Source organism: Lissotriton helveticus, chromosome 3_1 (genome assembly GCF_964261635.1).
Source record: "Lissotriton helveticus chromosome 3_1, aLisHel1.1, whole genome shotgun sequence".
Taxonomy (NCBI): domain Eukaryota; kingdom Metazoa; phylum Chordata; class Amphibia; order Caudata; family Salamandridae; genus Lissotriton; species Lissotriton helveticus.
The window spans coordinates 404092846-404106373 of record NC_136061.1 but is presented as its reverse complement, the minus strand read 5'-3'; the positions used below and the strand labels follow the sequence as shown (position 1 = coordinate 404106373).

Here is a 13528-nt window from a genome sequence, read left to right as displayed (position 1 = left end):
AGTAAAGCCTCTGGGGTTAAGATAATGCAGGATAAAGCCTGCAGGATAAAAGTGACATACTGTCTGGTGAGATGCAAAAAGAGGTCTATGAATTATTAAAATGAAGAATATTTTCAGGAGTCCAGGCTATCGAATAATAGTTCATTTAAAGAGTACAGTTTAAAGGGAGTGAATATTTCAATAACTCGTGGTTGGAAGAGCTTGAGTTTGATGCATTTGATCATGTAGAGAAACATCTGGAAAGCACACGCAATTTCATGATGAACAAAAAGATAAAAAGTAGCACCTAAAAATACACAGTGAAAGGACACAAGTTATGCATCCATGCTCCAGGGGAGGGACAAACACAAAAAGAGGAAGAACCGCTCACAGAAGTTAATGAATAAGCAAGAAAATAACGTGACAATAAATCAACCAATGGTAAGCAATGGGCAGGCTCTAAGCCCACTATAACCTCATCGCTGCGATGGAGATTCTCCTGCTGTGCTGGACAGCAATGAAAACGGGTGTGGTCATGACGAGCTGACTCGTCATGAGCACAGGAGCACTGTACTGCATGACGAGCTGAGCTCGTCATGAGCATGGAAGGGGTTAAGCTAACAATACGTCACACAACAGAAAGCACATGCGCTGTCTAGTAAGCAAGATCTGAAAACAGTACAATTACACAGGAGACTAAAATAAAAAAAAACTTTTGAAAATGATAATGGGGAGAGAAAGAAGAAAGTAAATAGTCTTTTAAAGGACAGCGGAAACAGTGTAGTGAGAGAGGGAGTTACAATGTTTAATATCGCTAATGAAAATGAGTGCATGAGCCTGGCAGATGAAACTGTAAGGTCGTCTGAAGATTTCATGCGGAAACAATCATATTGGCTTGTTATGAAAGATAAATGGGGCATGACAATGAATTTAAAAGTGATGCAGAAAAAATTAAAAAATACAAAAGTGAAATGGAAACAATTAGAGGGGAGATATGAAAAGGCAGAGACACGTGGAGGAAAGGAGAAAAGACATTTGATTGACGAAAATGAAAATAGAAAGAAAAAGGAGCAAGGAAGTAGGCTTAAAGTGTGACAAAGAGGGAAGAGCAGTAACCACGATAAGAGAAGGGGGCATGGCCACGCAAGATGGCTGGCATGACGCACTTCAAAGAGGCTCCTGGCGACCCCAGTAACATTCTGCAGAATGCAGGCCTTATTATCGTCGCTGGCCCCGGAGACCTGGTGTGCAACATCGCAGCGAACCTCTGCACCCCCGATATCCTGAAATACAAGGCGGGGACTGCACCAATGGATTGCCTCCCCATTTGGATGGGACAGACCTCCATAAAGTGTCCAACAAGGTCTGGGTGGTTGAGGATTCCATTGTGGAACTACTTGTTGTGGAAACAGGTGGCCATGATCACTTTAAAAACAGGTGGCCTGGAGGTACGAGTGGTGGACACAGAGGGGAGATCATGTCATAACAATGTGCTACTCCTAGGGTTCCTGGAACGTGCAGCGTTGGTATAACTGAAAACGTAATTGTTATGTTATGTTATGTTACTTTGGTTTATATAGTGCCAACTCACCAACAGGTCTCGAGGCGCTCCAGACCAAAGGAACCACACTATATTCTTACTCGCAGAAAAAAATGAGGTAGTATACAGGTTGACCTGTAGATCCAAAAGCCTCCCTAAACAGGATAGTTTTCAACTGCTTTCTGAAGCAAAGAAGATTCGACTCTCTGCGCAAGGAAACTGGCAACTTATTCCATAACAATGGGGTAAGTATGGAAAAAGACCTTCCACCTTTTGTGGCCATTTTAAAGCGAGGACAAATCAGCAGCTGAGCATCAGACGATCTTAAAGACCGTGTCAGGTTGTAAGGCATTAGACGATCTTTGATATAGACAGGAGCCTGCCCATAAATTGCCTTATGTGCAATGCACAGGCTCTTGAATTCTACCCTCTGTTTCACAGGGAGCCAGTGAAGCTTAAACAATAGAGGGGATGCATGAGATCTTCTCGGAAGCTTGAAGATTAGGCGTGCGGCGTCGTTCAGTACGACCTGCAATCTACTTATCAAGTTCTTTGGTAGGCCTAAGTAAAGGACATTGCCATAGTCCAATCTTGTTAGTATGGTGGCCGAAACCACTGTCCGAAGCATAGATTCGGATAGAAGGGGGACTAATCTACGCAATTACCTAATTAGGCCAATGCAGGTTCCTACGACAGCAGAGATCTGGGTGGTCATAGACAAATCCTTGTCAATTTTTATACCCAGACTTTTCACATTTGGCATTGGTGTTGGCGTGGGCCCAAGTTCTTTTGGCCAAAACAAGTCCCCCCATGGTGATATGCCAGTTGACACCACCAGAACCTCCGTCTTCTCGGGGTTAATTTTCAGCCGATTGTCACTCATCCAGCTGACTGTATACCTAAGAACCTCCTGCATATGTAGCTGTGCTCCTTTAGAGTTCTCAATGCTAAATAACAGTTGGGTGTCGTCAGCGTAGTTAAACACCCGACAACCCATCTGTACTAAGGACTCAATAAGGGGTTGCAGGTAAAGGTTAAAAAGTAACGGTGATAACGTAGAGCCCTGCGGAACCCCACAGTCCACCCTGCCCACCTCAGAAATCTCTTCTCCCAGTTGGATCCTCTGCTGCCTCCCTGTCAAAAAGGACTCTAGCCAATTATAGGCTGTGTCCTTTATTCCGAACCTCGCCAGTCTGTCCAGGAGCAGATCATGGCTGACAGTGTCGAATGCCGCTGATAGGACTAAAAGTATCAGGGCACTCAGTTTCCTACTGTCAGCCATGTCCCTGAGCTCATCCAACAGCGAGAGCATCACCAACTCGGTGCTGTGATGTGCCCGAAAGCCTGCTTGACGTCCCTGGAAAAGGTTGTGTGACTCCAGGAAAGCAGACAACGACTGTAGCACATGCTGTTCCAGAATTTTGGACATAAACGGCAGCTGAGAAATTGGTCGATAGTTTTTCAGGTTTGCTGGTTCGGCTCCTGGTTATTTTAACAGGGGTCGTACCCGGGCTTCTTTGAGCCTCATTGGGAGATATCCCATCTGAAGTGAGCTATTTAAGAAAGAGACAATGTTTTCTCGAGATACATTGAAGCCCTCTGGGTTGTCTCCTATGTTTGCTATCAAGAGAGCGCATCTTGCCTTGGTGGCTCTGACTAGACCAAGGGTGCCACTAAAGGCCATAATTGCCCACTTATTGAACTATAAGGACAGAGGCTGCATCCTGTGTGCAGCCAGGGACACTGATAATGCCAGATATGAGAACCAAAAAAATTCCATCTATCCCGACTACACTAATAAAGTACAGGGGGGCTTGAAGACTTTTCTGGAGGTAAAGGCCAAGCTCAGATCAAAGGGTCTCTGCTCATCTCTCTGGTGCAATTGTTCTTGTTTGATGCATTGTGTCTAATATGGTGCCGGATTAGGCATTGCTTTAGGTATGGGGTTTCTGGGATGCCTCTCCAGGGTTAGTGGTAGGCAAGCATTGGGGATCGAAGGTTAGACTGTAGGTCCTGACAGCAGGAAATGTATTGGATTCGCAGAGTGGTGTATTGTTGTTACACTGCCCATCCAAGGTGGGAAGATTTGGGACAGTTCATTTGTTCTACGACCCGAATGTTGGGGATTTTTTTTTTATTGAAGTGCTGAGCAGTGTTTAGGACACATATTTCCCTTATTGGAGTACCTTGATATGGATTTGTGTGAGGGATGGAGGGTGGTAGCAGTGACAGTTGGGGGTGCACTACGTTTATGGTTGATAGGATAAATATCATCACATGGAATGTCAGGGGGCTATGGGGCTGCTCTAAAAGCTACAGAAGCCACTCCTTCCTCAGGCGACATAAAGTTCAGATAGTCTGTCGCCAGGAGACACATCTCATGAGTGGGCAGCCAAAGAAATTGGGGAAGAAATGGAGAGGAAAGCTGTTTTCTGCTTTGTACTCCTTGCACGCGAGAGGGGTGGCCATCTGGGTGCCTCCTGGGGTCCCCTTTAGGCACACCTATAGTGAAGCTATCTTCGGTTGCAGGGCATTCTGGATGGCAGAGACATCACTATTCTCAACACCTATAGCCCCAATGTGGACAATCGGTACTTCTCAGGAACTCCAGGACCTGCTGGAGGGCTGCATGGGCTCTCCTATACTATGGGCGGGGGACTTCAATTGCATCCTGGATGGGGACAGGCACCGTTATCCGCCCGTGGGAGGAATTTGATCTCTGATGGTGGGTTCCCTGGTAGTGGTCACGCACAACCTGGGTTTGCTGGACAGCTGGCGTACACTGCACTCAGAGGATGCACTTGCTACTCTCGGATGCACGGTTACAGCTGTCTGGACCGTATCTTGGTGGGGGGGATTAACCACACATGGTTGGCTGCTCCAACGCATTTGGGGTAGTTCCTCATGGATCATGCCCCTGTATTGATTGCTCTGAATTGGGGGCATACACCTTGCAGGTCCAGGTGTAGGGGAATGCTCCCAGACCTCCTGCAGACTTAGCCTTCTAGGCTACATTAGCAGCCATCTTGGAGGACTACCGTGGGTGAATTGGGGGACCATGAATACGGGGGCTAGTGAGTGGGAGGCGCTGAAAGCGGTTGTGAGAGGGGAGTGCATATGAACTGTATGTGGGGTGTGGAGATGAATGGAGGCGGACCTTAAAGTGCAGGATGGGTGCATGCCTGACCCTCCGAAAAACAAAGCATGTTTAGCGGATGCACACGCCACAATGCTGGGGATTCACAGAGAGATACATCAATCCAGGGACACACTGAATCGGACCACCTTCAAAACATATTGTCAACTCTTACACAGCTAGGGCAACAAATCCAGCAGACTTTTGACCTGAATTCCCTGGGGTGAAACAGAGGTTCCTTCTATTTTGCACGTCAAGAACATTATTAGGGTGTTGATAACCAGGCGGCAGGACATATTGTCAGGCGGTTTCAGGCAGCCCGGGGGTAGTGATTGACAATTTATTGGCACAGGCTGGTTTACCTTGGGTACAGCAGGGCTACATACAGCATTTGCAGGAGGAAATCACTTTAGATGAACTCGGTACCACTATAAAAGCTCTTGTTTCCAGTAGAGTTTTACCAAACCTATTCTACTGTATTCAAAAGAAATTATTGGAAGTCTAGCTTGAGGCGAGGGATGGGGGCTCCTTCCGGCGACCATGCGTGAGGCGATTGTATGTCCTATGCTTAAACCTGTGGGTGACTCAGTAGACCCTTCCTCGTATAGGCCTGTTGCCATGCTCAACTCAGACCTCAATATATTATTAAAACGTCAGGCGTCCCGGTTGCAGTGGGTGATTCAGAAGTTGGTTCAAGAGTTCCAATGCAGCTTTCTACCAGCACGCAGTACAACCCATAACCTGCATAGACTGACCTATGTTTTGCAGGTCACCTCAGACGAGGAGGAGGAGATGGCTCTGGTCTCCCTCGATCTCAAAAAAGCATTCAATATTGTGGGGTATGGTGTTAGGACCTAAATTCTGTGCCTGGGTGCAGCTCTTGTATACCAAACCCTCTCTACGTGTCAGGGTGGGCAGTGAGCTCTCCGAGCCATGGACAGTCTGGAAGAAGAGCAGACAGGGGTGCCCTCTTTCGCTCCTTCTTTTTGCGCTTGCAATCGAGCCCACCGCCCTGCTGTTGAGTAGGGAGATGGGACCATGGGGGAATCAGATGAGCTGCTCATTATATGCAGATGATGCATTAGTCTACATGCGATCCCCAGATGAGTCAGTCCCACTCTCGATGCAACTGCTGAGGGGCGTTTTTGGTGAGATCTCCGGCCTTAGAGTTAATGTTCGCATATCGCTACTGTTCCCCCTGGGAGGGCTAAATGGGAGACAGCTATAACAATTGTTGATTGTGGGACTCCATTGGGAAACACAGGGGTTCTGATACCTAGGAGTCTGGGCTATACACACTGAGGGAGAGCACATGCTCAGGAACAAAGACAGGGTTGTCAGTGGAATTTGATCGCGTTCTGGAACAGACTCCCTCTTTCTGTGATGGGTACGGTGGCCATTGCGAAAACCGTCTTTCTTCCACGCTGGCTCTACCTCGTCCAGAATTTACTTTTTCCGCTTGCCCTAGGTTTTTCCATAGAATGGATAGCCTGTTGATCTCCTTGATATGGGCCGGTAAGCGCAGCAGTGTAGTGTTGATGGTGCTTAACCCCATTACAGCCGGGGCGCTGGGTGGAAGGGGGGCCGCGCGGCGCCGCCATGCTCGTGACGGAACCACTCATGCACGAGCCACGGGCAAGCTGTGCTTGTGACGGAGTGGTTCCGTCACGGCCCCGCCCGCTCAATAAAACGGCCGCGTAGGCGGGGCGGCCGCTCCATGACGGAACCACTCCGTCACCACCACAGCGCGTCTGTGGCTCGTGATGGAGTGATTCCATCACAAGCACAGAAGGGGTTAAAATGGTTATGGAGAATGCAGGATAAGCTGTCCCAGATATACAGTTTTACTATAATGTAGTGCACTCCGCAAGATGGCTAGCCGAATCGGATTACAAGGAGAAGAGGCTGCTCGGGAACATGATTGGGGAGGACACCCTAACACAATTACTGATGCATGGGGGTAGATCAGAACACCCAGTTTTGTACTTAGTCAAGACAAAGTGCTCTGCAGAGCCCCATTCGATAGTGAACTGTGGCTGTGGGATACCGCACCCTTCCGGGCCATTGATACTGACATATCAATGGAAGAGTGGAGGATTGGGGGAGGTCAGGTGGTGGTGATCGCTATGCCAGCAAGACTTTTATCACAATTCAAGACACCCAGGACACCTTTGAGTCGGTTCTTTCATTTATAACTTATGCCAAACTGAAAAGTGTTGCGAGAGAGGTGTGGTGTGATTTCCCGGTGGCGCAGCAGTCTTCGGAGGTGCTTGGTGGTTTACTTGGGTGAGGTGAAGGTAGGCCCCTGATCATGTTATTTTATAGAGTTCTTAGGAGGATATGTTGATACAACCTAAGGCTGTGCATAGAGCCTGGGAAAATGAGCTAGCAGAACCAATAGCAGACTCCGAATGGTCTTGTGCATCGGCTCTAGTGTGCACAGTGTCTTGCAATAATAGGTTCAAGCTGATCCATTTCCATTTTCTTCACCGCACCTACGTAACTCCTTACAAATTAAATAGAATGGATCCCTCCAGATAAGTTTCATTTGTGCGCTGCGGAAGGGTGGGTGCTGCCTTTCTGCATCTGGCTCCTTTTGGAGGTTGGTGGCAACTAAGATTGAGGATGCCACCGGACTGGAGATTCCCCTGACAGCGATAGTATGTTTGTTAGGTGTTGTTGACAGACCTAGGTGAGGTAAAGTCCCCTACAAACTCGCTCAGTTGGCTTTACTCCTTTCTAAAGATCATGCAGCCATTGGGTGGCTGCGCACAAGGGTGCCATTGATGGCCCAGTAGCTAAAAGACCTCATGAAGTGGGGGGCGGCGAAGAAGCACCACCTGCGCTTGTCACACACTGATGAGGGGGCAGCGGAGAAAACAATGCTTTGTACCCAATGAGGAGGGGGACTCCAGTATCGATTATCTAGGGAGGAGGAGTACATTTCCCCGGTTGGAATCTACACTGTGATATATAAAGTGACCAAGTGAGTTTGTGTTCTGGTTCTTCATTGATGTCTAGCTCGTAGTCTTGGTTCATTCAATAAGATGTAACCCCAGTGTACGAACCTATTTGTTGTTTCAATACCTGACAAATGGGTTGTGACTCATCTCTGCAAACGCCTGTACCTCATAATACTTGGGATAATTACGTCAAACTGAGACACTCACACTGTATGTTTATTCCCTTCCGTTTTTATGAAACCAGATAAAATACAGTTTTAAAAAAACATGATGAGAGAAGATGAGGGTTGATTCTTGCTGGAGTGAAAGGTAAGTCAAGTGCTTTTGCATTTATTCTACACTAGAAATAGAAAACAGCTTGTGAATGCAATGAAAGAAATGTGGATAGAAGCGCAAAGGAATGAGTCACATTTTACACACACATTACTGGTTGATGAGGACAGCAAACGAGCAGCAGGGGAAGGGCAAGTATAAGGAGAAGTAAAAGGAAAAAAAAATAATTTCAATTTGGGATGGGTTAAGATGGGTAGAATCTTTACACACTCGTCCGTCCTCTTCCCAGTCCTTATGTTGTGCGGACCTAAACCACATGTGCATAGAATTCACTTATCTCACATATATAATGTCATTCATTTTCTAAATAGAAAACCTTCCTAAATAATTATACAGGCGAAGGCCCCATATGACTCCTCCCTTTCCTGTTAACGTAAAGGAGATGCAGTTATCTCTCTTCCTGATTTTTCACCATGAATTTTCACCAAAGATAACGACAAAAATAAAAATAGGATGCTTTTTCAGATGTTCAAAAACAAAATGCAATGACTTAGGTTATGAACTCTCATTGGCCCAGTCTACCTTCCAATGAGCTTCTGGGAGGTGTTTCTGGCGCCCACTGTGGTAACTCCAACCCCGCCATAGAAAATGCAGAAGTCTTCAATGACGTCAGTGTTCGCCTTGAAGTGGACTCTCATCCCAGCGTTCACAATGGGCAGCGCATTCTCCTTTCGCTGGGCCTGTCTCAGGGCCGACACAAACTCCCACTGCAAGCCAAAAAGTACACGTAAACAAGGTTTTTAAATGGATTATGTGCTGCATAATATACCAACATTCGGTCACCTCCCACAACAAGGGTCCGCAAATCCAGGTCGCGAAAATCCCACAGTTGGCAAATATAGACATGTGTACATACACTGGCCAGTTCACATCACATTGCACAGAAGCCATGCAGTTTTGCACCGGCATTTCTGCTGACTGACCGGTAGAAATATACATCTGCATCGTAAACAACACCACAAAAAAAGTATTTTCCTGTGTCTACACTCTGTACTTCTCTATGTAAATTTTTTTAATCCAGGTCTTTAAAAGAAACTGATATTAAAGAACGGATTACGGACACAATATCTGGCAAAGTATATGCAAGAAATAGAACATAAACATGGAAATAAATACATAAATCAGTTTTGGGAACCAGTGAGTAATATAACAAAAAGAGCACAAATGAGATAAACAGAACACTATATCTGGATATTTAAATATAGCAACATGATCAATCCGGGCCATGATGACTAAGATATGGGTGCATAAAAATAGTTGAGATTAACAACTGAACAGAGTCAAATAAAAAATAAAAATAAAAACAGCAAAATGCTGTGCCTGGTCTTTTGTGTTTTCAACAATTGTTATGAAGGCACACAAATAACGTTATTTAAAACGGAATTTCTTAAACTACGAGAGGCAACCTCTAGTGAAAAATATTTACCTATTACTAAAGTTGAAGGGCCGATTCATAAAAAGGAGTAATAAATCTGTACGCTTAGTAGTACCAACGACGAATAGGTACATCTTTACTACTTTGCTGCAACGGTTGCAGTTTCTAAGGGGCTCATTACGATGTGCGTCGGAGAGCAAACCGACTGACTCCTTGTCGGAATTGGTTCCGACCGACTCGTGTTCGGCTAGTCAGCACAACCGATTATGAGGCTTCCGAACACCGTCCGGAAAGTCTCCCATTGACTTCAGTGGGAGCCTGTGTTCCGACAAACAACACAGGCTCCCACTGAAAAAAGGGGTGGTTGCGTAAAATCTTGCACCCTTTGATGGGCACCCCATGGTGCCTGTCACACTGTGCATGTCTCCAGGGGGGTCCCCTGGGGTGCCCACTCCAGAGTGTGCAAAGACTGTTTAGTCGGCCCTCTGGTGCCACTCAAACCAGTCATGAGCTCTCTGCCCTTCTCCACGCAAGCTGCAATGCAGCCTGCATGGAGAACATGGCCTCTGCAGCAGCCGTTGGCTGGGCGGTGTCCCGACCAATCACAACGCTGCTTGCAGCATTGTGGTTGGCCTAGGGGAGGGAGCCTTGCTGCCTGCTTCCTGTTCCTGCAAGAGGAGAGCAGGAGCAGTGAAGACGCTGGACCCGGCTGGCAGAAAAGGACGTTTTTAAATTAATTTTAATTTTTTTTTAATTAAAGCCCACCCGCGTAACCTCCCTGTGCGACCTCCCACCCCTGCGCGACCCTCTCTTCCCCCCACCCATGAGCCATGCCAGCCGCGACTGCGGTCAGAACTGATTCAAAATGTTTCCGACCGAGTCTGAAACAGTGGTTCTGACATGGTTTGGGAGAATCCGGCTGCCATACGGAGGGTTTCGACATCGTAACCAGCCCCTAAGTGTATTACTTGCAATGCAATATGACGTTTTTACCCATTGTCATTTTCCAACAATTAATCGTAGGCAGCCCTGATGTATAATTGCATTTTTTTTATTTGGGTTCTTTTCCACAGGAAACTCATTTCTCCAAACGGAAAGATACCTTCCTCAACACCCCACTAATGTTTTTTTTTGGGGGGGGGGCATTCCTTTTCCCACCATAGAAGGTGATTTACTCCATCTTTGGAGGAAGAGACAGGGAGGAGTCTATGAACATCCACAGGCACTCAAGTCAGTGTCCACTCACAAACTCTCAAGGCAAACTGCACCTTGATTCACCCACTTCTCGGCACATGTGACAGTTTTACTACTGTGTCATTTTATTTTATTTCGGGAGACATGCAATGCTATACAAATGTGCAGTTTTTCTAAAACAATGATGCACAGTTGGGTGATTACATATAAAAACTTAACTACATATAAAAACTTAACATGACACTGCTTGTTGCCGAGCCCTAACAGCAATACAGTGGCATTGGCCAGACATGTGAATAATTGCACAAACACTTTTTTCCTCTCTCTCCAACTCCACAGATTCTGGCTTCATATGTGACTGATTAAACTTCAACACCATCGTCCTTCAGTGATCAAAGGTGTGACATGACTAGTGTCCAGTTCCCTCAACCTTTTGAAGGAATCAACCTGTTATTGGATTTCACCCAGCTTGAACTATCTTTCTGCTACATCAGTTGTGTCTGTGGCTTACTTCATCTCAGATCTGCACCATTCCAAATGTTTCAGTATTTAAGTTGCTCTGCCATATTCCCCAAATTTGCATTTTTATATTTCTTCACAAATCACCACCACTTTTTGCATTCTTGTGTGTGTATCAACAGTCGTATTTTCTGTCAAGTACCCCTTCGGGTTAATTTTTTTATACTTTAGTGTACATTAATGTCCACAGTGTCCGGTGCTAACTCAAACCTCTATCTCTCTTTTGTAATAGATGAAACAGAAGTTGGTGAAATGGTCTACACTAATGAGAGAGAAGCACATTCTTTATCGTTAAAATAATGTACTAGTCCTCTCCCAAGTAGGCAAGAGTTTTTACAGATCACAAGCTGAATTACTCAATTTTTTTTTTAAATCTTTTTTATTAGCAACTTAGAAAAGGTGGTGGTCATCACAATCATGGAATACATTAATTACATTTGTACCTTAGGAAAAACACAAAGAATACATAGCGTCTTCGTTATCAGCATGTAACAGCAGTGTATCTCAAAGTCAATTCACAGTGTGAGGAGCTCGCCAACAGGAGAAATTTGGGGGGCTCACATATATTACCTCTGTACTCGTTCCACTTGGACCACACCTCTACCCATTTTCGGGGGCACCGCTGAGCTAATTACTCAATTTTTTGACTGTTGCACGGCTTGCTCATGTGATCAAACCTTCAAACAGTTAAACAACTCTCTTGGACCCTGCTTCTTTGGATATCTCCAACTTGCTCTGCCACCTCCTTGTGTTAAATTTAAATCAGAGTCCACATCCATCGTAAATTAATACCATGACCCAACATATCTCATTCCCAGTTATGTAAATGTAAATGTATAGGCATTTATATAGCGCACTACTTACCCGTAGGGTCCCAAGGCGCTTCGACCGCTGCGAAACCCTTCCTGGCTTCCCTGAGAGATGGTCCCTTAATGGGTATCTCCAGGGTGAGACCAGGCATCCCCGGCGGTCTGGTGGGGCCGTTAGTGAAGATGAGGCAAGCTAATGCCCAGAGTTGCCGAGTGTGAACGCTGATCAGAGTGGGCACCGAGGCGAGAGAATTATCGAGTCCACCAGAAACCTGCCGCGCCGGGAATCGAACCCTGGTCCCGGGCCGTCCTCTGCTCTCGGGTCTGCCGCCTCTAACCAGTGAGCCACACTACTTCACGTTATCAATTCCAATAAAGTGTGGGGGGGCCACCAAAATCATGTGCTTCCCGTAATTTAGAGATAAAGCCCCTTCATCAGAACGTGCCCACTTTTTACAGTATTTGGGCTACTGTTTCTCTTCTCAGTCACTATATCCACAACTAATAAGTCAGCAGGAGTCCCTGTTCTTACATCTGCCTCTTTCTTCTGCTTGTTGTAGCCTTCTTTTATTTTAAAACTAGTCACAGGGAATTAGGCCATTTAGGCTTTGGTAGGCGTGTGGCCTGCCTCCTGTCAGGGGAGCAAAAGTAATGACCAAAGCTATTCAGCTAGACTATCACCCTTTAGAGATCTTGACCTACCTGGTGGCGATGTCCATGCCATTAGTGGAGCCACTACAACTGTGGCTCCTCTAAAGGCATTCAGTTTGCTGAGCAGTTTCAGTGTTTCATGTGACTGCTCTACAAACGTTTTTGTTTTTAATAAAAATCTATAAAAGCGTGAGTTTGTTTTTATGATACAAAATTGTGACTATGACACTCTTGGGGCAATCTCACAAACTATGGCGGTAATTTTTAGGTTGGGCTTTAAGCACCGCCCGTATTTCTAATTGACTCCTTTTACTCTCCTTCATAAGTGGATGCTTTTCATTGGTTAATATGGTCAGTAGTCCCTCCTTTTTAGGTCTCGCGCTGGGCTCTGCGAGGCATTTAGTAAGGGCTTTTAAACCCTGGACACACGCTCTTGCATGTTTTTTTTATCACCCGTAATTGACCTTTGTGTGCGTCTTTCTAAGATAGACATCACACAATTGGTCCAAGGCGGGTGCATGTCCCGTCTTCGCTGTCCCTTGGCCTATGGTGCGCGGGAGTGAGCAGTGGTGCCATATGTTTCCAATTATCTAAATGGAAACAGATGGCGGTCAGCGCTGGTCATCTTGTTTTTTTGGGATACTTGAAGGTATGGCAGGCATTCATACTCTTCTCTGCGGTGCCGTCTGTTGCTGCACACATTTTCTGCACAAATTGATTTATCACTTTCTTTCTGCCAGAGTTTTTCTTCTGGTATGTGGCAGGAGGCCCCCCACACAATACCACTCAGCGCCACATAATTATATGCTACATAATTACACTGCACTCGATGCAATGTACACTCCAAATAATACCACTCAGTGCCACATAATTACACGCCACGTAATTACACTCTACTGAATGCAACATACACTCCACACAATACCACTCAGTGCCAAATAATGATATGCTACATAATTACACTGCACTCAATGCAACATACACTCCAAATAATACCACTCAGTGCCACATAATTACACACCGCATAAT

The 13528-nt window shown here is 45.9% G+C and overlaps 1 protein-coding gene across 2 annotated transcripts in view; it reads right to left on the bottom strand.

The window, feature by feature from the left end:
* LOC144822536 (aldehyde oxidase-like) overlaps positions 1 to 13528 on the bottom strand; it is a 578143-nt gene that overhangs the window by 366133 nt on the left and 198482 nt on the right. For both annotated transcript variants that reach the window (XM_078680182.1, XM_078680181.1), the window contains exon 14: positions 8474 to 8658. In XM_078680182.1, coding sequence (XP_078536308.1) covers positions 8474 to 8658 — 185 coding nt within the window. The remainder of the gene's footprint in view (positions 1 to 8473; positions 8659 to 13528) is intronic.